At 38.0% G+C, this 24,333-nt stretch overlaps 2 protein-coding genes across 2 annotated transcripts in view; both read left to right on the top strand.

The window, feature by feature from the left end:
- LOC127508724 (NACHT, LRR and PYD domains-containing protein 12-like) overlaps positions 1–24,333 on the top strand; it is a 506,035-nt gene that overhangs the window by 329,985 nt on the left and 151,717 nt on the right. The gene's annotated exons all lie outside the window — the stretch shown is intronic.
- On the top strand, positions 1,468–22,902 carry LOC127508856 (gastrula zinc finger protein XlCGF8.2DB-like). Its single transcript, XM_051887317.1, has 3 exons — positions 1,468–1,626; positions 16,320–20,462; positions 20,581–22,902. The coding sequence occupies exons 1-2, from the start codon at positions 1,506–1,508 to the stop codon at positions 17,297–17,299; spliced, it is 1,101 nt and encodes a 366-aa protein (XP_051743277.1). The 5' UTR covers positions 1,468–1,505; the 3' UTR covers positions 17,300–20,462; positions 20,581–22,902.

The following is a 24,333-nucleotide window of genomic DNA, read 5'->3' as shown; positions in this document are numbered from 1 at the left end:
TTAAACATTATGAAATCAATCGGTGTATAGATAAATGTTGTCAAGGTGAAGTATGAAGTACTCACAAAGTCTCATGAAAAACAATAACTTTTCTTGAGCACGAATTACACAGAAAGTGCTCTCCCTGTATAATCACGGCAGCTGTCAGTGTAGCTCAAGATCAATGATTTCAGCAAGCTCTTTCAGCTTCAGCACTTGTGAAAGCTCTTATTTTGTTCAATGAATCTGTGCACAATAAATCCTTAATTTACACTGTGTTGAAAGTGTGAAAACAGATGGTCGAATTGAATTTTGCTTAGGAGGAACACTGAGGGATGTGTCTGTTTAATGTTATATTTGAATAACTAAATTAACACTAAGCCTGAGTACTTAAGGGACTATATTCTGATTATAAACTAAGTATTACACTATTAAATCTGTTAAAGCTACCACAGGACATTAAAGATACCGACACACCAACAAGTGACATTTCACGGTAAGTTTTCCAACTGGTTTATATTATTGCGGAAGTTCTAAAGAATGCTCTGTGCATATGGTCCATTGGTACTAAAGGGCCCAAAGTGTGCCAAGAAAATATCCTCCACATCATCACACCACCAGCACCTGCTCACATCAGACCAAAGTGCTTTGTGTGAAAGATGGGTTTAGGCATGACCAGAGTTATAAAGCCTGTTGTAAAGCACCGCTCATTCGACGCGTCTGTTTCAGGACTTCGAGCTGCGAGAGTGTGCTCACCTCACGAGCATCAGGCACGTTCTCTGTGAGACGCCCTAACCATAAATATCTACGCTTCTAATAACGTACTGGTTCTTCGACTGACAGAAGCCCATAATCTGCAGGAATATTCACATTTCTCTGTTCTTAATCAGCTTCATCTGCCAGTTTATGCCTCGCTCTTAATAGCAATGCTGCCACCATGTTTCACACCTGGCCCCGCCTTAATGCTATGATTGACAGGGCAGGGCAGGGATGTGATCGGCTTGAAATGCATTTTCAAATCCACATTGAATTTTGCTACATTCATTGCGGGACATTTAATGAAAATGCAATTGCACTGTGAGTGTAAATGCAATTAAGAAAAATAATATTTAAATGATCATTTTGCTACAATTTTTGCTTGACCGTGTTAAAAATATATAATCATTCCTGTAATACATTTTAATTTTGCAACTTATAAAGCATTAAAATATATGTTAAATGTAGTGTAGGAAATGGCAAATGTAAATTATATTATTGAATTTGAATTATCATTTTGCTCCAAACATTGCATATATGGTATGGAAAATTTAAATACAGAAATGCATTGCCATTTTACATATTGCATTGCAAATTGAATTCTGCTACACATATGCTTCCATAGTTTTCATCAGTCATAAATGCCTGAATATGAAGTTTACTAATTTGCATTTTTTTTTTTTTAAATCATGTAAGACCATTAACTCTGTTAAATTATTCTCTTCTTAAAGATGGAGTTTATTAAAGAGGAAGAGAGTGAAGATATAAAGATGGTGTTTATTAAAGAGGAGACTGAAGACATAAAGATGGAGTTTATTAAAGATGAGTCTGAAGATATAAAGATTGAAGAAACATTCAGTGTGAAACATGAAGATACTGAGGAACAAACAGGTTGGTTTTATTCTCACAGTTGAACTCAGTCATTTGATCATTATTAAAATGTCCAGATCTACAGAAATAGAGAATATACAGAAATATAATCTTACAGAAAAGTGTCTGAATTCACTCAGTCGGTTCATTCACTCCTTCAAGTGGACTTAATGTAGAACTAGAGTTAGGGTTTGGTTACTTGTAATTAAGCATTATTAACTCATTACTGTTGAGCCTACATGTAGTAATGTGTAACTACATCACCTTAACCTTCAATTTTTCCATTAAATATGATCCTGGACCACAAAACCAGTTGTAAGTCGCATGGGTATGTTTGTAGAAATAGCCAAAAATACACTGTATGGGTCAAAATTATAAATTGTTCTTTTATGCCAAAAAGCATTAGGATATTAAGTAAAGATCATGTTACATGAAGATATTTTGTAAATTTTCTACCGTAAATATATAAATGTATTTTTGTAAGGAATGTATGCTAAGTACTCCTGTTTGCATGTCTCTCTTTAAAAGCCAATAGTAACTGAAACCAAGTAGATAACACAATAATTATATTTGCATACAAAATCAGAGACTTTACACGTTCAGATCAAGCCTCCAACATGCTCCTGTTGTGTTATTTTCACCCTCTGCACAAATTGAGTTTACAACAAAAACAGCGCACAGGCCCTAACTGTAGGTGCTAAACAAACAGGCTCACTTGGTTCCAAATGCTGTAACTTTTGCTTACTTAATGCTATCACCACAAAATTTGATCCAGATGCACCTCACGTGTAGCAGAGCTTCATCAAAAAAAATAATTTTCCTCCTTTCTTATTTCCTTCATTAATTATTGCCTGTCTAATAAAAGCATATGTAAAATTATAAGAAAAATATATATATTTGAATTTTCTCAGCAGTTTCTCAGCATGAGAATGTCCCATTTAATGTAATTTTTTATATATATATATATATATATATATATTTTTTTTTTTTTTTTTTTTTTTTTTTTAAGTAAAAGTGTTCTATCAAACAGTACCTACCATTTGACTCTCCTTGCTATAGTTTTGGAGTTATGAGGTTTTACTTTTGTGTTTGTCACTAAAAATGCCTTCAGGTATATATTTAGATTTATTTGCACCCTCCAGGATTTCAAATGCTTGTATCCTATCCTAACAAACCATACATCAAGAAAGCATATTTATTCAACTTTCAGATGATGTATAAATCTTAATTTCAAAAAAGTGACCCTTATGACTGGTTTTGTGGTCCAGGGTCTCAAATCATAGATCAATTGTTTGCATTTATGAACTTTTAACAGTGTTGGGTAAGTTACTCTAAAAAAGTAATGAATTACTAATTTCATCTTCAATAGTGTAATTAGATTACTGTACAAATGATTCCAAAAAGTATTTAATTACTTATTACTTTAAGTCTTATATCAACCTCGACGAGTTAATAAATGATACAAGGATAAACATGAAACACCTCTTTTAATTCTTTCAAATAAATAATATAAAAATTCTTAAATTATTCTGGCACACTTAAATTTAGGGTCCAATTCTCATTATTAATGAGGACTTTTGCCTCAGTAAACTCCTGATTACTGCTTATTAATATTTAAAGTAGTAAAGTTTAAGTATTGGGTAGTATTAAGGATGTACAATCCACCTTATTCCAACGCCCCATGATGCTTTGCGCAAATTATGTGAGTAACTTCTGTTAAGCTGTAAACAGTCAGTGAAAGGCTTGCTCTATGAACGCAGTAATGCGTTTTATTTTAAAACTGGGTACAATGAGATGACATAATTCTACTCACCCTTCAACCAACGAACAATAAAAGGACATTTAAAAGTGTAAAAGCATCAGGTACTTTCAACAGACCATGAAAAAGCACAATTCTTTCCACAGCAATAATGGACGGGTTAAATATAACTATAGTAGGGGTGTAAGAAAATATCGATACACGTGAATATCACGATACTATGTTTGGCAATACTGTATCGATTCTCAAAAACACTGTATCGATATTTATTTAATTATTTATTAACATCCAAGATTTGTGGCTTTGTGTTCAGTTTAAACCACAGACTGTATAAAACCCAACCGCTAGATGTCAGCGTTATCTCAGAACGTAAACTGACGCGTAGCCGGAGAAGCGCGAGGTGCATTAATAGCGTTAGCATTAGCAAACCCAGCTCACAAGACAATAGAATTATTCTGCTCCTGCTGCGGTATACAGAGCGGAAGTGTGTGGACTCATTTTGGCTTCAACTATAAAGAAACCACTAAGGAGATCGACTAGAGTCGGTTGTTTGCAAAATAGGCCATGTTATATAATCCAAAACTCGGGAAACGCATTGAATCTCAGAGCTTACTTAATATCCCGATGCCATCCGTGCTGCTGAGAAAGGGGTTCGATAGAATATGTAACGTTACTGCACTTTTTCCTCTCAATAACAAAATAAACACACAACAGAAATGACAGCGGTGACAGCAGAAAGCATCTGATCATAGCAATGTGGATATGGTTTCACCAGCTCTGTTCAGCACTTCAGTGAAGGCACGTTTATTTAAATAGCACTTTATACAATAGGCTGCTTTAAAGCAAGCAGCTTTACAGTATTAAATATAAAACAAACAGACATTCATGAAATGGACTATGCACTAGTTGTTAAATAGTTTAGAAATTAAAAACTGCTATACTGTGAACTTTTAAAACATATAACTGTTACACCTAAAAATTCCTGCAGTCACTTTACTATTTTTCCCTTAGATTGCACAAAATAGTGATTAGTGATATAAATGCAAAGGATACTGTATTGACTAAATAAAATAAAGTTGTTTTATGCATATGGTGGTGTGTTTTTTATGACCGTTTTTTCTCAAATTAGATCCTCTTTCTAAAAAAAAATAAGAAATATTGCAATATATTGCCTTTCTTACAGTATCGTAATATATCGTATCGTAACCCCTGTATCGTGATACGTATCGTATCGCCAGATTCTTGGCAATACACAGCCCTAAACTATAGCGATATATATCTGCATAATGTAATATACGTTCCTTAATAAAAATGTTCATGAACTTCAGCATTGAGTGAGACTATTTCAAAGTGATTTCCATTTTAATAAATTGTATTTACCTGTGAAAACAAACCTGGAAAGAGACATGAGGCTTTGAGGAGAAAAAAAAAGGGGAAATTTTTCGTGTGTTTCAGTGAATTATTAATGGGATATATCGTAAATTATTTCGGGAGAACAGACCACAAATGTGCAGTATATGTTGTCTTTTTTCATACTATTACAGCGGTATGCAAAGGGACAAAATAAAATAATCACGAGGATAGAAACCAGCGGCTGAAAAGAGCTTATGCCATAGATATTCTTGTTATAACATGTTACGTTAAAATACCAAGCGTTACGTAATTCTCATGATGTCTGAAAATAAAACATGAAAGAAAAATTGACAGCTCATTCAATCAAACTGACGGATAAGCTTTATTTGTAGGGCAACCTTATGATTTGAAACGATTAGTTTCAGTCTTTTTGAATGGAAGTTCCCCAAACCGGAAGTGGAACCCATAATTCAAAACGCAGTAGGCTAGTCAGGAATAAGGTCAATAAGGTCTTGCAGAATAAGGCATTATTATGAGCTTTTTAAGTACTAATAAATATACACCAATATACTAGTAATGTTCATGCTAATAACTATTATTTTTATTATTCTTATTAACTCGCCAAAGTATTTAAAGTGAAAAGGACACATAGACTTTACATTTTGATTAGGGCTGTCAACGTTAATGCATGCGTTATTAATTCAAAATTTTTAATGCATTAAAATAACGCATTTAACACAAATAAATTACTGAAGCATGTGAAATTGCGTCATTATCATAATTTTACGTCATGCAGTTAGATGATCTTAAAGCCCATGCTGATTATATCAGAGATGGCAGGGAGAATTATTCATTTCAGTGTCTGTTTCACTTTAAAACACAAAGTCTGTCATTGTATCTGAAGAGCGCGAACCCTCCCGCATCGTGCTGTTCCTGTCTGAACGGAACTTCGAAACATTGCACCGCTGTATGGGGAGATGATATAAAAACTATGTTTATCGGCTAGATAAAGCAAACCAGCTTCTTGCTATGAAAGTTTTGATTGATGAGGATTGCGATCATGAGCTCTCTCGGCGCACTGATCTCACGTTGTCTTTATGCACAGACACATTTCAGTACATTCATATTGTTTTCACACACATTCAGGACAATGTTTGGATTTGTCCTGTAAATGTTGCTGTGTGCAGGCCAAGGCAGTTGGTTTAGGTTTTTTTGTTATCTCCATGTGGTCCTGTTCAGTATCGCAACTTGACTTGTCTAAAATGCAAACAAGCTCTTTGCTGTTGCACACTATACACTGTGAATTCTCAAAAAGTTTTTTTGCTGTGTTTTTTGTGTGTGTTTGCTTTGGTGTACATAAATGTATGAATTGTTTGGACTCATAGCATTTGGTTATTTGGTGTCCTTTTGGAGTCTGCAAGTGTCCTCTTTTTGAAAAGACCTAAATTTACCTTAAAAAGCTGAAAAATACAGTTTTGTGAGACTCGCACTTAAATCTGATGTATGCTTAATTTCACAATAAGTGTGAGATTAATCGCGATTAACCCTCTGGGGTCTGAGGATTTTTGGGGCCCTGGAGAAGTTTTGACATGCCCTGACATTTGTGCTTTTTTCAGTTCCTAAACATATTAATGACAAAAGTGTCATTACACTGTATTCAGCACAAACTAGGCTACAATAATATGTGAGGAGCATGAATGTACATGTTTGTTTTTTTGAAGGAATACCGTTTATTACCGTTGGAAAAAAACAAAAAACTTAAGTCACTGAAATAAGGCCAAAAAATATATATTAAATCTGTGTTCACAAGATTTCTGGGTATTGGAGGTTGTAGACTAGAGTTTTTGCTTCAAAATGATGTAAAAATTATCCTGCCTACTCGTTCATATAAAACAATATATTGATTTACATTTTGTAAGACACTTTTTGTCAAGAAACACAGTATGCGTGGAGAATAATGCTGTGATTCACACCTGAGAGGACAAAAGATTCACATAATGACCTGCATAATAATGAGCTCTTTCAGTCAGGTAGGATGTGTGAAAAAACCCTCTGTGATCATGCTGATAACAGGATTAATGTCCACTCTTGACAAAAATACATGATTTTTGTGATCTCATGCACGTATTATTGCACATCATGTGAAGAAAATTTTGTATAGGCCTAAGTTAAATTACAGTACCAGTCAAAAGATTGGACGCATTACTAATGTTTTTAAAAGAAGTCTCAAGTCTCTAACTAAATAATGGTTTTCTATTTTAATATACTTTAAAACAGTGGTCTCAAACTGCCGGCCCGCGGGCCATTTACGGCCCGCTCTCCCCCTTCACCCGTCCCGCAACTGATCTAAAAAATAAAACATAATCCGGGCCGCTAAATTATTATTATTTTTATTATTATTCTCTAGTTGTCTCATACCATATTCCACATGCAAAGAAAAAGTCGCTGTTCTAAGAGGCCATTCACAGATATCGCATCACATGAGCGGCCGTGCCGCTTTCTCCTTCTTTTCAAAGCGCTTGCGCTGCCATGGCGTCTGTCGTTGCTATGGAACCATGAACTGCGCTCTCCACGATAACAAAGTTTCAGCAAAAGAAAAACTGATTTCTTGTCCTTGCATTAGCTCTACTACTATATATATTTATGGAGATGAGAAATAAAAACCCGCCCTTTACAGATATGATCAGCTGTTCGGCTGAGCTTTCGATGTTGTTAAGGAAAGGCCAAAGCTCATCGGTTGGTCCTTGTCACATGAAAAGTTGAGATGTTTTCATCTCGCCGCGGCATAGGTGCGCCTGGAAAAATGACCGCGTCGCTTCTTTGAGCGCACTTGCTTAAATTACAGTAAAAGCACTTGTGCAAGTTGCGAGCGTCGATTTAAACCACCGAAGCGTGTCCGATGCGCATCAAACGGCATCTTGAACAAATGTGGCTCAGCTGTGTGAGCAAGCTCTGCGAGGTGATGCAAAGCGTGTGAACATTCCTACCTCTATGGCATTTCATATAGGCTACTATATTTGTTATATAATATAGCCTAAATGTTAATGTGTAGTTGACAAACTATACATCATTAAAAAGAACTAAGACTCAAGCCTTAAATTTTGACCTCTGTTTTACTCTTAAAATCTTATATTGACCGTAGTTTCTTAATATGCTTAAAAGCATGCACATTTGGAGAAATATTGATGGATTCTCATATGTTTATGTCAATTTTATATACAGAGGAGTAATATTTATTCTATATTTATTGTCATCACTGTGAGCGCTGGATACTGTGTTTTCAATTTAGGAGGGTGCTCTGTACACTTTTAGTCCACAAATATCTCAGTAAAGAACAGAGGCATATCATGTGACATTCCAGGAACTAACAGAGGCTTCCAGAGATCACTAACCATGGCTATAACATGCAGATAAACACTTTTGAAGACAATAAATACACGTTTGCGACGATGTATTCATGTATTGCCTCAGAATTTGCATCTGAATAGTGCTCGTTCCGTGGGCGTGGCCGCATTGGCGGATAATGAGCTGAATCACGGGCATCTGACATGGCTCTCTTTTCATACAGATTACATAAACAGAGAATTTTTGTTTCAATTTGACTTACACGATTTAAAACCTGACATTTCAACATTTCTTTAGACATAAGTCTAATTTTAATGTGATTAATATTCACTAAGTTACACTTCATTTTCTGAGAACTATCAGATTAGACTTCGTTCAGGGGGAGACGACAGATCACGCATCATGTTTGTTTTCTTTATTTTACAAAAAGCAAAACATTTTGTTTTTACTGTGAGTGTACACAAATAAAAGAAGATATTTCACAGATTAAAATGGTGTATAACTCTTAATTGTATGTGCAACACTGACAGAGTATTTTAAGTCTTCTTTCACGCTTAAAAAATTATCTATTGAAAGCCCTAATTTTTATGTTAAATCCACTATTGTATTATATACAATTGTTCTACAGTCTAAACACCATATTTAGTTCAATAACATCAGAAGAAAACATAGGAGTAATCCCTTACTTTACTTTTTCAAGGGAAAAGTAATTAGGTTACAGTAATTTCTTAGTAACTACAACTACTATATGAGTAAAACACTCAGATAGCCTCAAGGGAGTGAGCAGCACATTCGTGACAGAGCGCGCCCCACACCCCCGGTGCGGTCCGGTGCGCATGTTGAAGGAGGAGTGGTCTGTTCGTTGGCGTGTGTGATCTCGGTGATAATGTCCCATTGAACTGGAGTGAGCAGTAAGGTGTCGGGGATTATGTTCTCTGTGTTCTCTGTCCGTTCCACCTCCTCGTGCTGTCGTGATAGTGCGTCCGCCTTGGTGTTTTTAGAGCCTGGTCTGTAAGTTACCGAGAACTGGAAGCGCGTGAAGAACAGGGCCCATCTAGCTTGCCGTGGGCTTAGACGTTTGGCTGAACGCAGGTATTCCAGGTTCTTATGGTCAGTGAGAATGGTGAACAGATGTTTAGCTCCCTCCAGCCAGTGCCACCACTCCTCCAGAGCTGCCTTCATAGCCAGTAATTCCCGATTGCCCACATCGTAATTACGTTCTGCCGCCGACATTTTCCTTGAATAAAAGGCACAGGGGTACATTTTCTCTGGGTTACCTTGGCACTGGGAAAGAACGGCCCCTATGCCCGTGCTGGAGGCGTCCACCTCTACAATGAAAGGGAGTTCGGGGTCTGGATGTCGGAGGATGGGTGCCGTGGTGAAGCGCTCGTTTAGTTCTTGGAAAGCCTGTACTGCCTCAGAGGACCAGATGAGACATGAGGACTGCCGCTTGGTCATAGACGTTAATGGGGCTGCAACGCCGCTGAAGTTCCGTATGAACCGCCTGTAGAAGTTGGCAAACCCCAAGAACCGTTGTAATTCTATCAATGTGCGGGGTTGTGGCCATTCCAGTACCGCCCTCACCTTACGGTCATCCATGGCCACGCCCTCACGGCTGATAACGTAACCCAGAAAGGAGGTGGAGGTTTGGTGGAACTCACATTTCTCTGCTTTTGCATATAGTTTATGTTGAATCAGTCTCTGCAGCACCGCCCGTACGTGCTGAACATGTTCCTTGAAAGAGTTTGAGTAGATGAGGATGTCATCTATGTAGACTATAACCCAGCGATTAAGCATGTCACGGAAGACGTCGTTAATGAAAGATTGGAAGACAGAGGGACTGTTGGCCAGCCCAAACGGCATGACGAGGGTCTCGTAGTGACCAGTGGTTGTGGAAAAGGCTGTCTTCCATTTGTCCCCTTCTCTGATGCGGATTAGATTGTATGCACAGCGAAGGTCCAACTTGGTAAAGTATGCGGCCTGCCTGAGTTGTTTGAGGGCTAGAGGAACTAGAGGCAAGGGGTACCGGAACTTGACGGTGATGTCATTTAGTCCACGGTAATCGATACAGGGTCTTAACCCGCCGTCCTTTTTCTTGACAAAGAAGAATCCTGAGGCTGCCGGTGATGTGGACGGGCGGATAAATCCTTTAGCTAGTTCCTCCTCGATGTAGGCTTTCATTGCTGCTGACTCGGGTTGTGACAGGGGAAAGATCCTGCTCTTGGGAGGTGTTGTTCCAGGCAACAGGTCGATGGCACAGTCCCCGGGACGATGAGGAGGTAGCTCGGTGGATTTGTTCTTACTGAAGGCTACAGCCAAATCGGCATATTCATCAGGTATGTTAAGTTTTTCAGTGTCAGAATCGTGGAGTGCAGCAGCTTGAACTGGCAGGGGAGTGATTTGTTTCAAGCAACTTTCATGGCAGTTAGCGCCCCATTGCACAATCTGGCCTTCTTTCCAGGAAACGTGAGGGTTATGGGTTCTGAGCCACGGTAGACCAAGGATCACAGGGTTGTTGGGTGAGTGGATAACATAGAAGCGGATTAGTTCATGGTGAAGCGTCCCTACTTGCAAGGTGAGTTCATCTGTGATATGGACCACTCTGCCTCCGACGATGGGCTTCCCATCTAGCGCCTCCACTGTCAACAGGGAATTACAGTCTGTTAGGGAGATGTTATGATCTTTGATGAATGTATCTGACATGAAATTCCCAGCGGCTCCAGAATCCAGCAGGGCATGAGTGGATAGACGTTGGCCATTAATGGTAATCAGAATGGGAATTTTGAAGCAGTTGGAGGAATAGTTAGAGTGATGTGGAGAACGCACCGCTTTGGGATTGGAAGACTGAGGTCGTACGGGGCAGTTAATCTTGACATGACCAGCCTGGCTGCAATAGAGACACAGGTGTAGTTGTCGTCTCCTTTCTCTCTCTTCGGGAAGTAGTGGGGTGTAGCCGAGTTGCATGGGTTCCAGAGCGGGACTGGCTGAGGCGGATACCCGAACACGCCGTCAGGTGCGTAGCAGATTGTCAATGTGAATGACCAGTTCAATGAAAGCGTTGAGCTAACTTCCCTCATCCCGGCACGCGAATTCAGCTTGTAGTTCCAGCGTTAGACCCCTTCGGAACAGCAGTTTTAATGTGTCCTCAACCCAGTTCGTTTGAGCGGCGAGAGTGTGAAAGTTCAGTGCATACTCGGCTGCTGTTTGTTTACCTTGGCTGAGAGAAAGTAACTGATCGCCGGCGCTCTTGCCTCCTTCGGGATGTTCGAAGACTTCTTTAAAGTTTCGCAAGAAATCCTGGTCGGCAGGGCTAAATCGGAGGCCTTGGAGCGTTTTCACCAGCTCTTCGGTAAGGGTAGTCAAGCGGTTGAGTTGATGTTGATGCACCGCTAGCTGGTTGGCCTGGGCAGTTAGTTCAGATGAAATCTGCATGAGGGCTGCTGGATCGCTGTTTGGCGAAGTCTTCTGTAATGATGGGTCGACAGAATGTGGATCCATTTGCAGCTATTTTATTAAAAGGACTTACAGAGCAGACAGGGCAAAGGCAGAGGCATAAACATAAACAATCACAGTCCAGGAAACAGGCTAAGATCAGGGCAGGCAGCAAAGGGTCACAGGGAATAAACAGTCCAAGCGATAACAGGTAAACAGTCCACAGAAAAACGCTCAGAAATGATCACCAAGGCAAATCAAGATGTGATCAAGATCATGTGTGTGTGTGTGTGTGTGTGTCTTAAATAGTGTAAGTGTGATGCGATGCAGGTGTGTGTGCAATCAGTCCCAGGAATGAGGGCCCATGGGAAACGTAGTCCAAATGAGAACTGATCAGTATTCCGGTGATGGCTCCTTCCGACAGTCCGGAGGAAGTGCCGAGGGAGCCACATTCGTGACAGAAGGATTCTATGGTCCAGTTAGTATTTTCACCCCATAATGGCGGCCGCGCTACCAGAGCGCCATCTAGTAAGCGTTACACAAAAAATATCAAAGTGTCGCCTCCTGGGTTCTAAGCTCTGGTTCAGATCCAACCCTGATCGAACACACCTGCCTGTAATTATCAAGTGCCCCTGAAGATCTTAATTCACTGCTTCAGATGTGTCTGATCAGGGTTGGAGCAGTTGTGCGTAAAGATGCATTTCAGCCATTTCATGCTTTTCATCTTTACTTTCACGACCGGACAAGGACCTGATTAAAACGTCAATACAAAAAAAAAAAAAAAAAAAAAAAACAGTGAGTATGACTGATTTTATTACATTTATTGTTAGTGGCGATCAATAGTAATGGGCTTTATAATGTACTGACGATAACAAGGTTGCGCTTTTGAGGCTTGCGCTCCGTCTTGAGGAAAAATGGAAACATGACCGAAGCACACACAAAAAGAAACTCGGTTAAACATACTGCGGTAATAATTCAAAATGTGGAGTTTTTATAACTTGATACAGTTAAGCAATATCACATGACCAAGAATGCTGTTTTCCTAAACAGTCTACCATCACGATTAAAAACATGACACTGATTTCATACAACAGATCAATTAACAAGTAGTTAATATTAAATCACTTACATTTTAGAAGGAACATTGACTGTTTTTGTTCTATTTTAGCAGCGAAAATAGTTTCAAACAGCAGTACCAAAGCACAACACTCAGCCTTGTTTTCATTACTGAATGATTAAGTGTTTTGAAGGAATCGGTTGAGTCAAAGATTAAATGACCCATTCATAAACAACTGCCTCATTCTTGAATGAATCGTTTGAATGAATGAATAAATGACCCACTCAATAAGACGGTTACTTGCCGCCACCTACTGGTGGTTTAGTTTCATTTTTAAAAGTATAATTTCCCCCCAAACATTTCATATTTGTATTTTCAAAAAATATTTAAAACAACCCCATAACATTAACGCAGTTATAATCAATCAAAAATATGCAGATTTAAATTCGTCAAAGCTGCAATATTCTGAAAGGATATTGCTTCAGAACAAATTTATATTTCCACCACAAAAAATACTATAAAATACAAGTGACCAATGTACGTGTGTCTACATGACAAGGCTTAATGTCGAGCCCTGCATGTAGTCTTAATGGGCCGCGTTTCAGTCACCATTTCATATTGTCTGACAACAAAAACTGAAAAAATATAGATGAACAATTTTATTGGGAAATTGGCTGTATTAAAATATATTATGTGAGCAAAAGGGTAGCAACAGAGAAGCAAACAAATGTAAAGGGCTGACACTTGGCAGATTGCTAATACAACGACATGATGGATTTTCTGATTGCTGTAAGTTGTCATCTATCGACATTTAATGACATATATACATATCTATGGCATTAAAAAATTGGCATTAAAAAGGCATTGAAAAGCATTAAATTAGATTTGATGAAACCTATAGAAACCTTGTAAAAAAAAAAAAAAAAGGTATAACAGCTTCTCTTGCCTTATGCACCGTTTTCTTCCTCCATTTTCCCTCAAATAAGCAAGGAACTGCTAATGCTAAAAAACCTGCCTGTAACACAGCAGAACTCTGCAGAAAATGTAGATCCAAAGCCACTGGAAGGCAAGCCTGCAACCTTTAGCCAAGAAAACATAACATCTAATGCTAATCCTCCGCCCCCACAGAGGCTGCTTTTGAATGGAAGTCAATGGATGAGAGGCTTCACTATGCTGATTAAACAGCTTTTGTTGGGAAATAGTTTAATCGTTTAAATTTATCCACAGCCTGTTTGCCAATCTTCAGCATGTTTTACACTAAACAATACTTTAGTTGAGAACTGCATGTAGATTTTAGCTTGATAAAAATGTATTTTTTAAGAGAAGCCAGACTAGGGAATGTTGTGACTGATGTCACTGCCATTACATGATAGGCTGAGAGGTGCCGCATGTGATTAAGTTAGCCGTTATGCTTTCTACAATGGTAAGAGATACAGACGCTCTCATCTCCCTATAATAATGTGATCTCTGGTAGATCTCCAGAAACAGGACATCTAGTGTTTAATTTCTATTCAACTGCGCTCCATCTATTTAATGTACGTGTTCATACTGGTATTCGTTCACTGAAGTCTGTGAAGTTTAATGGAGCCTGTTGTCAGAAAATGCACATGTGCATGATTTTATAACATTTACAGGCAATAGTATAACCATAAAATGTAAGTTTTATGCTGAGGAAAACACATCTCATAAACATTCATTCTTTTTCTATCTAATGTCACTAGTGTGATCGCTCCATTCTGTGCCCTGGCCCGCTTGAAAAGGCACGGTTGGATTAGGCTTGGGCGCGGTACGGATGAAGTGAGATCACAACCAAGTACAGAATGGCTACTACTATTGTGTGTGCTTACACACAACAAACAAATATCTTCTATTACTTATTGAATAGTAAAGCACTTTTCAATTAATGTAATTAATTCGAGTATATTTAGGTTTATATCGAGTCCTGTTCTCACCTTATTGATGAACAGGAATTGTAGTTTGCAAATTCCTCCATCAATGTCAGCAATCTTCTAACAAGCTGATGATCTTAACCAGATGTGCAGAATAAAGGATACATTTAAAATGTACAGTGGTGTGTCCCTTTGGACCAGGTTTGAAAACCACTGGTGTATTGAGTATAAGATCTATAGATGGGATGGGCAACTCTGGTCCTGGAGGGACACTATTCTGCAGAGTTTAGCTCCATCCTTGATCAAACAAACCTGCAAAATTTAACCCAACCCCAATATTTAATCGTAAAGACTGATTTATACTTCTGTGTTGGACCTATGCCGGAGCCTCTGCACCGTAGGCTATGCATCTGTTTTCATTTATACTTCTGCGTCGTTGTCCGCGTTGACATGCATGCAGACCACTGGTAGGCAGTGTCCACGGTCATGTTGAGTATCAAAGCAAAAGCCAAAGAAGAAGCAGCTTGTCATGTACTTTGTCAGAGAAGCTTACAAATTCTTCTCCTATTGCCCTGCACCAATTTTTTGACCCAAGGGAGGGGTTCTAACAGACCAATCATAGCGCTTGCGGTCCGCGTAGAATTGGTGCGTTGTTACATTTTCGAAGAGGTGCATGTCAGGCTACATCGTAAGCTACGTGTGGCACTCACAGCTTATGTACCTATGGCGTACACGCGACGCAGAAGTATAAATCAGCCTCAAGTCTTCAGGAATGCTTGAAAATTACAGGTAGTTGTATTTGATTAGGGATAAAACTTAACTCTGCAAAACAGTGGTCCTCCAGTACCAAAGCTGCCCATCCCTGACCCATAGGATAGGATAGGATAGGATAGGGTATAGATCAGTGGTCTTAAACTGTCGGCCCGCAGGCCATTTACGGCCCCCCCTGCAACTGGCCCACAACTTATCTATAAAATAAAACATAATCCAGCCCGCTAAATTATTATTAAGGGGCCATTCACATATTGCATCACATAAGTGGCCGTGCCTTCTTCTCCTTTCTCCGCTTTATCCTTTTTTCCAAAGCGCTTTCGCTCCCGTGGCGTTTGTCGTTGCTATGCAACCATTAGCTGCGCTTTCCATGATGACTAGGACGTTTCAGCAAAAGAAAAATAGTTTTCTACTCCTTGCATTAGCTTTACTAGTACTAGTTGTTTTTATATGGAGATAAGAAATAAAATCCCACTCTGCGCCTGGAAAAACAAGCGCGCCACATCGCAGGTGCTTTGTGACCGCGTCGCTTCTATTATGAGCGCGATTGCCTAAATTATAGTAAAAGCACTCAGCGAAGTCGCGAACGTCGATTTAAACTACCGAAACATGTCCGATGCTACCAATAAACGTTACAGATCCTCAAACGGCATCTTGGGCAAATGTGGCACAACTGTGTGAGCAGAAGTGCTGCAGGTGTCTGGCAAGAAATAGAATAGTGTAAAAATGTATTCAGGGATTACATTTGTTCAGTGCAAGTTTTGATGTTAATTAAGCTAAAATAAAGTAAAGGAAAATATTTGCAACTGTTAAAAACTAATATTGTATGTAACAATGATAGACAGTGCTGTTTACATTTTTTTTAAGTATAGCAAAAATATCTTAGTAATGAAATTTGAAGTAAATGAGAAATAATCCAAAGGTAAGTAGTTTTTCAGAAATTTTGCGCTTCCTTGTGCTTGAATGTTAAAATGGCCCTCCTATGAGGTGTCAATCACAGCAATGGCCCCCAGACAATTTAAGATTGAGACCCCTGGTATAGATCATACATGTTGTTGGTTTTGATGCTTTAAATGTCTAAATTGTTTTATGTCTGTTTTTGCCCTAGACCTGATGGCACTGAGAGAGGCGAGTCTTGAACTTAATGAAAAAGAAGAGAAAAAAAATTATAATTTGATGACTAAAGAAAGATCAAAACAGGTTTCCTCACAAAAAGGAGCTCAAAAGATAGAAACTAAAAGTTATTTAACCTGCCAACAGTGTGGAAAGACTTTTAATCAACATAGAAACCTTCAAGTCCACTTGAGAATTCACACCGGAGAGAAGGCTTACACCTGCCAACAGTGTGGAAAGAGTTTCACACGTAAAGACATGCTTAAAGTTCACATGAGAATTCACACTGGAGAAAAGCCTTTCACCTGCCAACAGTGTGGAAAGAGTTTCAGTCAAAAAGGAAGTCTTACAGCCCACATGAGAGTTCACACTGGAGAGAAGGCTTACACCTGCCAACAATGTGGAAAGAGTTTCACACAAAAAGGAAACCTTAAAGGCCACATGAGAATTCACATTAAAGAGAACCCATTTACCTGCCAACAGTGTGGAAAGAGTTTCAATCGAAAAGCAAGCCTTAAAGTCCACATGAGAATTCACACTGGAGAAAAGCCTTACACCTGCCAACAGTGTGGAAATAGTTTCCGTGACAAAGGAAACCTTACAGCCCACATGAGAACTCACACTGGAGAAAAGCATCATACATGTCGAGAGTGTGGAAAGAGTTTCAGTCGAAAAGAAGGCCTTATAGTCCACATGAATAATCACACTAGAGAGAGCCCATTCACCTGTCAACAGTGTGGAAAGAGTTTCAGTCAAAAAGGACACCTTAAAGTCCACATGAGAACTCACACTGGAGAAAAGCCTTACACCTGCCAACAGTGTGGAAAGAGTTTTAATGAGACAGGAAACCTTAAAGCCCACATGATAATTCACACTGGAGAAAAGCCTCATACCTGTCAAGAGTGTGGAAAGAGTTTCAGTTGGAAAAAAAGCCTTACAGCCCACATGAGCGCTCACACTGGAGAAAAGACTTAAAGTCCCCCTGTGGTCAAATATTTTATCCCTTAAAACTCATCTTTGATCACCAAAATGACATATTTTAAAAAAAATTCAAGTGGAAAAAAAAATTCTTTACGCCTTAAAATAGCTTGTAAATCCTTGTCTCATTTAATATGCACGGATCTATGGATATGCAAATTAGGCCCGCCTCCACTAGCTCAGCCGTTTTCCTCTGTGGACATGCTAATGGATGTTTGACAGTTTCGTTGCTTTTAGTTTTCAGATTTAAAAAAGATGAAAACCTGCAGGCACCCGTGTCTTCTCCATACATGAAACAAATGCACATCCTTGAATGAGCGTGAACTTCCATCGTATTTACTTGAACTTATCAGGTAGGCTAAAATTTATAATGGACTGACTAGCTCTCTGAACTTGATGTGCGAGGACACACTGACTGAATATGCACATGAATCACGGTCACACGCTCAGAGCAATATTGTTTTAGCTATGTTTATAGTATTAAAATATTTTGAAGGACAAAAACATGAACTTTATTGGCTTTACTTCAAGTCAGCTGTCACTTTACTTTGGCGCGAGCCCCTATACGCTCACACACTTGGCACAGCCCTTGCGACAGTTCTGTCATTAATTAATATGAATTAATATAATTAGCCTTTTGCTTGACTACATTATCAAACAGCTAATAATGTGTTGCTAATGTTACACACCGTTCCTGTTCTTCATCTCAGAGTCAGGCAGCTGCCTTCTAACAATCAGTATCATTACAAACGCTTTCAACAACTCAGAACGTCAGTGGAGAAAGGCTTATAGTTCATCATAACATCGTAATAGACTCGCTATATTGATAAATCTACACAATTTTTCATATCAACAGAAAATATACCAGGATAACCTGGCTTCTCTCGAGACTTTCCTGTTTCAGAGCGGTCACAGTTAATGATATGCTAAAGCCTGCCGGCACGTTGTTCTGATTGGTTACAAGGTAGTCTGTGACGTCACAAACACCACCGATTTCAAACCGCAGGTTTTTGGTTTACTGCAGTTTTAAACATAAAATACTCAGCAATGGTGCTGACTTATGAATTTGCACATGGTTTGTCTTAGAGCATATTAAAAACACTACATAGACATATAAACAACATTAAAAACTTGATTTTCACCACAGGGGGTCTTTAACAACTGCTGCTGATATCAGAGCAATTCACAATTAAACACAATAAAATACTAACTCTGTTACACAAGTATCGAAGAACTCTTACATTAAGAAAAAAGATAAGTAGAAAGAATTGTCTTGATTTCTAAAGAAATAAATCAAAACTAAGTGAGTTTTGGTCAATCAAGCTCATTTATCTGCCAATGGGGAAAAATAAGAAAAATAATCTTCATTCAAACCGAAAACAAGATTATTTTTACACCGCTGGTATATTTGAGATTGTCCTTTATTTAGAAAGCTCCCTTGTGTAATCTGAAGCAGTTTGCTGTGTACAGCTGTGAATTTTCACAACGGTACTCTTTGTTTACATTAATAAACTTGCATATTGGCTATTTATTATTAGTACTTATAAAGCACAACCATATTCTACATCCCTTAATCCTGATACCTAAACATAAACTCTACAGCAACTACCTTACTAACTTACGGTGACCAGGAGGGGACATGTTCGGTTCACTTAGTTTTGTCGTGGCCACATGATGTAAAGTCGTGGCCTCGAGATCATGAGGGAAAGATATATATTGCATTGTAATTATATTGTATTGTGCGCGATGTTGCCACAGCGTTCAAATGAAGTTTATCAATAAATGTTTGCATTGTACATTTTTAATCCAAGTCTTTTAAATCCATTCACTGATTGTTTATTTTTTTTATTGTAATATTTTTATATTATTAGTTATTTAGCTATTCATTGTAAATATCATTTCTCATATCTCTTTATCTAATTAGGCTACATGGCAAATTTTCTAGAGGAAAAAAATACTATAATAATACTGAAGGTTAAATTAACTTATTTATATACAAACACTTAAATTACATATATGCAGCGCGAGATATTTGAAATGCTGTGGGTGGGAAGTGCGCGTGGTGCGGGAGAAAACGCCCGAGGTTCTGGGGATTCCTGCATTATAATATTGAGTTAAGTTTTTGAATTAATATTTGTCTTCTTTTATTTGTCTTTGACATCTTAGCTCTGATTTGATGTATATGTTTGCCCAAAATGATGATCCAAATCTGTAAGTAAAGACTTTGTGAGCTAACGTTACATTTGCCTAACGTGGTGTTTTGCTTCGTCCAGGGAAAGATGTTAGGATTTTTTTTTTTAGTATAAATCATGATTTTAGTAGAAATAGTAGATTATAATAGTAGTATTTGCACAACTAATTAATTGACCTAGCAAACAACTTTCGACCACTAATAATGCTGTAAAAATGTTTCTCCCCTTAGGACCTAAAGCTTTTCAATGTTTTTTGATGACTGAGGACACTTTTGAAATATATGGTAATTTCTATTAAAAAAAAAAAAACTGATATAGTTGTTAATGAATTACTAATGTTGGATATGAGTAAAATCCATGTTGTTTATTGACTTGCATATTATCCTCTTAAACAAATTTAGACTTGAAATTATCCAAACCAGATCTTCATCAAAGGATTAGTTCACTTTCAAATTAAAATTTCCTGATAATTTACTCACCCCCATGTCATCCAAGATATTCATGTCTTTCTTTCTTCAGTCGAAAAGAAATTAAGGTTTTTGATGAAAAATCCTGGAATGTTTTCTCCAGAAAAATCTTTTGTAATAATTGTGTTTCCCCCTTGGGAAAAGACAGAAGGTGAGTAACAGCAAATTTTCATTTTTGTGTTTTTATTTTCAGACTAAATTATAAATGCAACCAGTGACTAATTCAGATGTTTCTTAATTGCAGATCTAGCTAGTCATTAATACAAATTATTTTAGTTTTGTAAAAAAAAAATAAAAATAAAAATTGTCCTATTCTTTGCTGTCACATATCTGCACATAATCTGATTCCTTATTAGATTATTTTTCTAATTAAAAAAAAAAAAATCTGAATAATCACAATTGCTTTATCACAGACTGAAAACATTCACCTGAGAAGAGTGTCCTGTAGGCCCTTTTTTCCTGAGAGAAAGTCCTGAAGACATCATCAACGAGTACCTTGTGGTGAGTTGAACATCAGCATATTCTGATTTATTTTTCAGAAAAAGTATAAATATGTTTATTTTGTAGTAATTCTAGCAAAAGGCAATGAAACTGGTTTGTTTTATGTACACAACTTTAGGATAGCCAGACAGATGATTGTGAGGGTGACCTTCAGCAGCTCTTCGTGATGGTGGTCATTATTCTGAAGGAAGGGGAGAACTTCATGAACCAAATGAAATCACCCTTAACACATCTTTAGTTAAGCATCGTGAGATATTGCCTGCTACAATCTCTTCTGATGGTGGTTTTCTAAGGGCTTGATAACGGTAATCACTCACACCATGTCTAAGGATTTTAGCGATTTTGCCCCTTCATAAATATTTGACCTGTCTGAATTTGTCACTTTTTTATGTGTATTATCTTCTTTACAGGCTACAAATACAGTAATTTTTTTGTGATTTTGTTGGGTTTTTTATTGTAAATGTATAGACTGCTGCACGGCCTTTAAAGGTGCAGGTGGCACGCGCTCTAAAGAAAGGCAGAGTTCGTTCCTGACTGTTTTTGCATTCAGCATGTTGGTCCTTGAAGCAGAGCACACAACAAGAACTGATCTCAGTAAATTCTTTGTAAAGGACATCTGTCCATGGTCTCTGGAGTTGGTTTGAACCATGCTTTATTTTTTCCCAGCTCTCTAATTTTATTGCTATACTGAAATTTGTTGGACCTGGTGTTGTGGCCCTCAACTCTTCATTGTTTCTGTTATGTTCATGTTCCTTTTCATCTTCATTTTCAGAATATGTGGACAATGAAATCAAGTCACTCTCCTTGCTTTCTGACTTCAAATCCAAACCGTTTGTATTTATTTTGAGTTATGTTCATCATCAGTTTCACTACACCTTTGTTGTTCCAAAACAATGTGTTCTGTCTGGTCAGAATAATAACATTAATAACTATTGATTTTTATAACCAAATGAATCAATACTAAATTTACTTAAAGAAAATAGTGTCATTGTCCAGCTTAAGAGCTGCTGTGCAGTCAAAATTATGTACCAGTCATCACAGTAAAGCTGTTTTGACACTATCTGCATTGTAAAAAGAGCTATATATCAAAAAATAAATATGACATACTAAATATCTTATGTCAAATGCAACCATGGCAAGTGAAGAAAACTCCATGAGATGGAGATACTGGAGGAAGAAACCTGGCAACTCTGGGGGACCAGTCCTCTAGATATTTTGTCTGAACATATGAACAGTGACAAACAGTTGTTACTAAAGGCTATTTTTCCTCATATGCTTTCATTATTAAAAACTCATGTTTTGATTAAAGACATTTTATTCAAATATAGACATAGACTGCATGTAGATTTAAGATTAAAACTCTCTTCAATAGAAAAAAAACATACCCTTCTGCGAGTTACTGTTTTTAATGTTGATCATATTATACTAGCAAGAATATTGCCAAATATATACTATCCTGAATATTGATTTTATACAACAGTTCAACACACAAAAAGGTAATATTAAGTGATGTACATTTTAAACAGTATTGTCAGTATTTTTGCTCTATTTTGCAACGAAAGCCACAGCAGAGCAGCACACAAGCTGTTCCGTGAACAAATCTGCAGCTTTGAACGAATCGTCAATGAATCAATGATCCATTTATAAATACAGCCGCTTGCTTTAATACTGAAAGAGTGAATGACTCAGTGATTCACTCATAAAAACAGTGACTTACCGCCACCTAGTGGAGGCTAATGTAATATTTAAAAGTATTACTTCGTTTTTATCATTGTATTTATTTAATTTTTTTAAAAATTTTAAGGCATTATTAATTTTACAAAGGGATTTATAAAAGGTAAAAAAAATGCACTAGAAAAATCAATTTAAGAAGGCAAATATTGTCCCTTAATGGAAATGTTTAACTGCAGTCTAAGTGGAAAAGAGTGGGTACACAGAAGGATGTTAAATCCCTCAGGGGGTACGACACTCTAGAAAGTTTGAGAACCACTGAAAGAGGAATGTAGAACTGCACAAGTACTACTGCTAAGAGTGCAATGCCAATACAGTCTGTTACCTTGATTCAAATTTTTCATAAGCTTAAATGAATTGGTCTAAAGAGAAAAATTATGACTATTTTGTCTAAAGACTACATATAAAATAGCTATCAAAATATTAATGTTGGTAACTGTAGTTTGACTAAAAGAAATGACCAGTCCCAGCGCCATGGGCAGGCATTGGGGGCCTGGCCCGCCCTGTGAGTCACTAGTGCCCGCCCTGGACGAGCCTGCTGTCTCCCTTCACCTGTTCACCAGCTCTACGTCCCACCAACTACCAGTCTTCGCTTATTTGCACAATATATATATATATATATATATTTTTTTTTTTTTATCAATAGGCTACTGTTATCAAAAGTTATTGTTTTGTATATACATAACTCCTGAATAAAAATAAAAATGTGTTTGGTCTGATTTTTTAAAAATGAATTTTAAACATATTTGATTGGTTTGTTGATAGTGAGCACAAAAATGTTTGGTTGTTTGCTAAGCATAGCGCTACTGCTTAACGTTTTAATTTTTTTTTTAAACGCTGAGCGATCTCGTCTGGCAGTGCTATGGATATACGGCGTTTCTTCAATCAAAAACCACCAAAGTTGGCAGGTGAGAGCAGCAGCAGCAGCGATGTAACATTAGGCGAAAGCCCTGGGTGTCGCAGTTCACAAGATGTTGATTCAATTCCCGACAGTGCAGAGGCTAGCCGTTCCAGTTGCCAAGGCCTCAAGCAAGGGTCGTCACAGGTGGCAGCACCAGGGGATCTCAGAGTTGAGAAACCCAATCAAGTAATCTTAAAAAACTTTCCTGCACGTGTTTTCTCTGAAAAAAAAAGATCATTTAACAGCTCCTGGTACAGAAGCAGAGACTGGTTGGAGTACTCTATTCATGCAGATGCTGCATTCTGCTACCCATGCAGAACGTTTTGAGCGCACTCCTCTGCCACAGACGCAATTTTTACGAATATTGGATTTTGCGACTGGAAGCATGCAGTGGAAACTGGAAAAGGACTTAATAAACATTCAGCGTCAAAAGAACACCAGACTTGTGAAGCTATGTGGAGGGACAAGGAGAGACGGATTCAGACCGGTAAAGAAATCACAACTTTAATCAATGCAGAACATTTGGAACGCAATAGATACTACTTATCATCAGTAATCGATGTCGTCGAGTTCCTTGCAGTGAACCAGCTACCTTTTAGAGGTGACCATGATGCTTTTGATTGTATGGCTGAAGAAGGATGCGGATTATTTTTGTTCTTATTTGAATATACTTTGAGGAAAGATGCTGTGTTGGCCAAGATAGCGCAGACTATCCCACACAATGCTAGGTATACTAGCCATGACATTCAAAACAGTTTGATAGAGATTGTGAGTACTTTGGTCACGGAGCAATAGTGAAAGAGGTTGGCGAGTCATTTTACACAATAAAAGTGAATGGAACTCGAGACCCGACAGGAAGGGAGAATATTTCGATAGTTGTGCGTTTTGTGAATGAACTGAATGAGCCAACTGAACGTCTTCTTACAATTGCCACTACTGACCAGGGAGACGCAGAAACACTGACTGACACGATCATTGAAGAATTAAGAAAAGCGGGACTGAGTTCTGGGAAAATCATCAGTCAGGTGTATGACGGCGCCTCACTGATGTCAGGTAAACATAGAGGGGTGCAAAAACGTCTCCAACAAAAATTGCACCGAGATATACCCTATGTTCACTGTTTTAACCACCAATTACATTTGGTGGTCACCCATGCTTTGGCAGCAGAGCAGGCCTTGGTGGACTTTTTCACTATGTGTAACATGCTCTACAAATTCTGCAGAAAGCCTACTGTTGCCA

Source organism: Ctenopharyngodon idella, chromosome 3, assembly GCF_019924925.1.
Source record: "Ctenopharyngodon idella isolate HZGC_01 chromosome 3, HZGC01, whole genome shotgun sequence".
NCBI lineage: Eukaryota > Metazoa > Chordata > Actinopteri > Cypriniformes > Xenocyprididae > Ctenopharyngodon > Ctenopharyngodon idella.
Note: the sequence above shows the minus strand (reverse complement) of the source record. Positions and strands in the feature narration are given on the sequence as shown.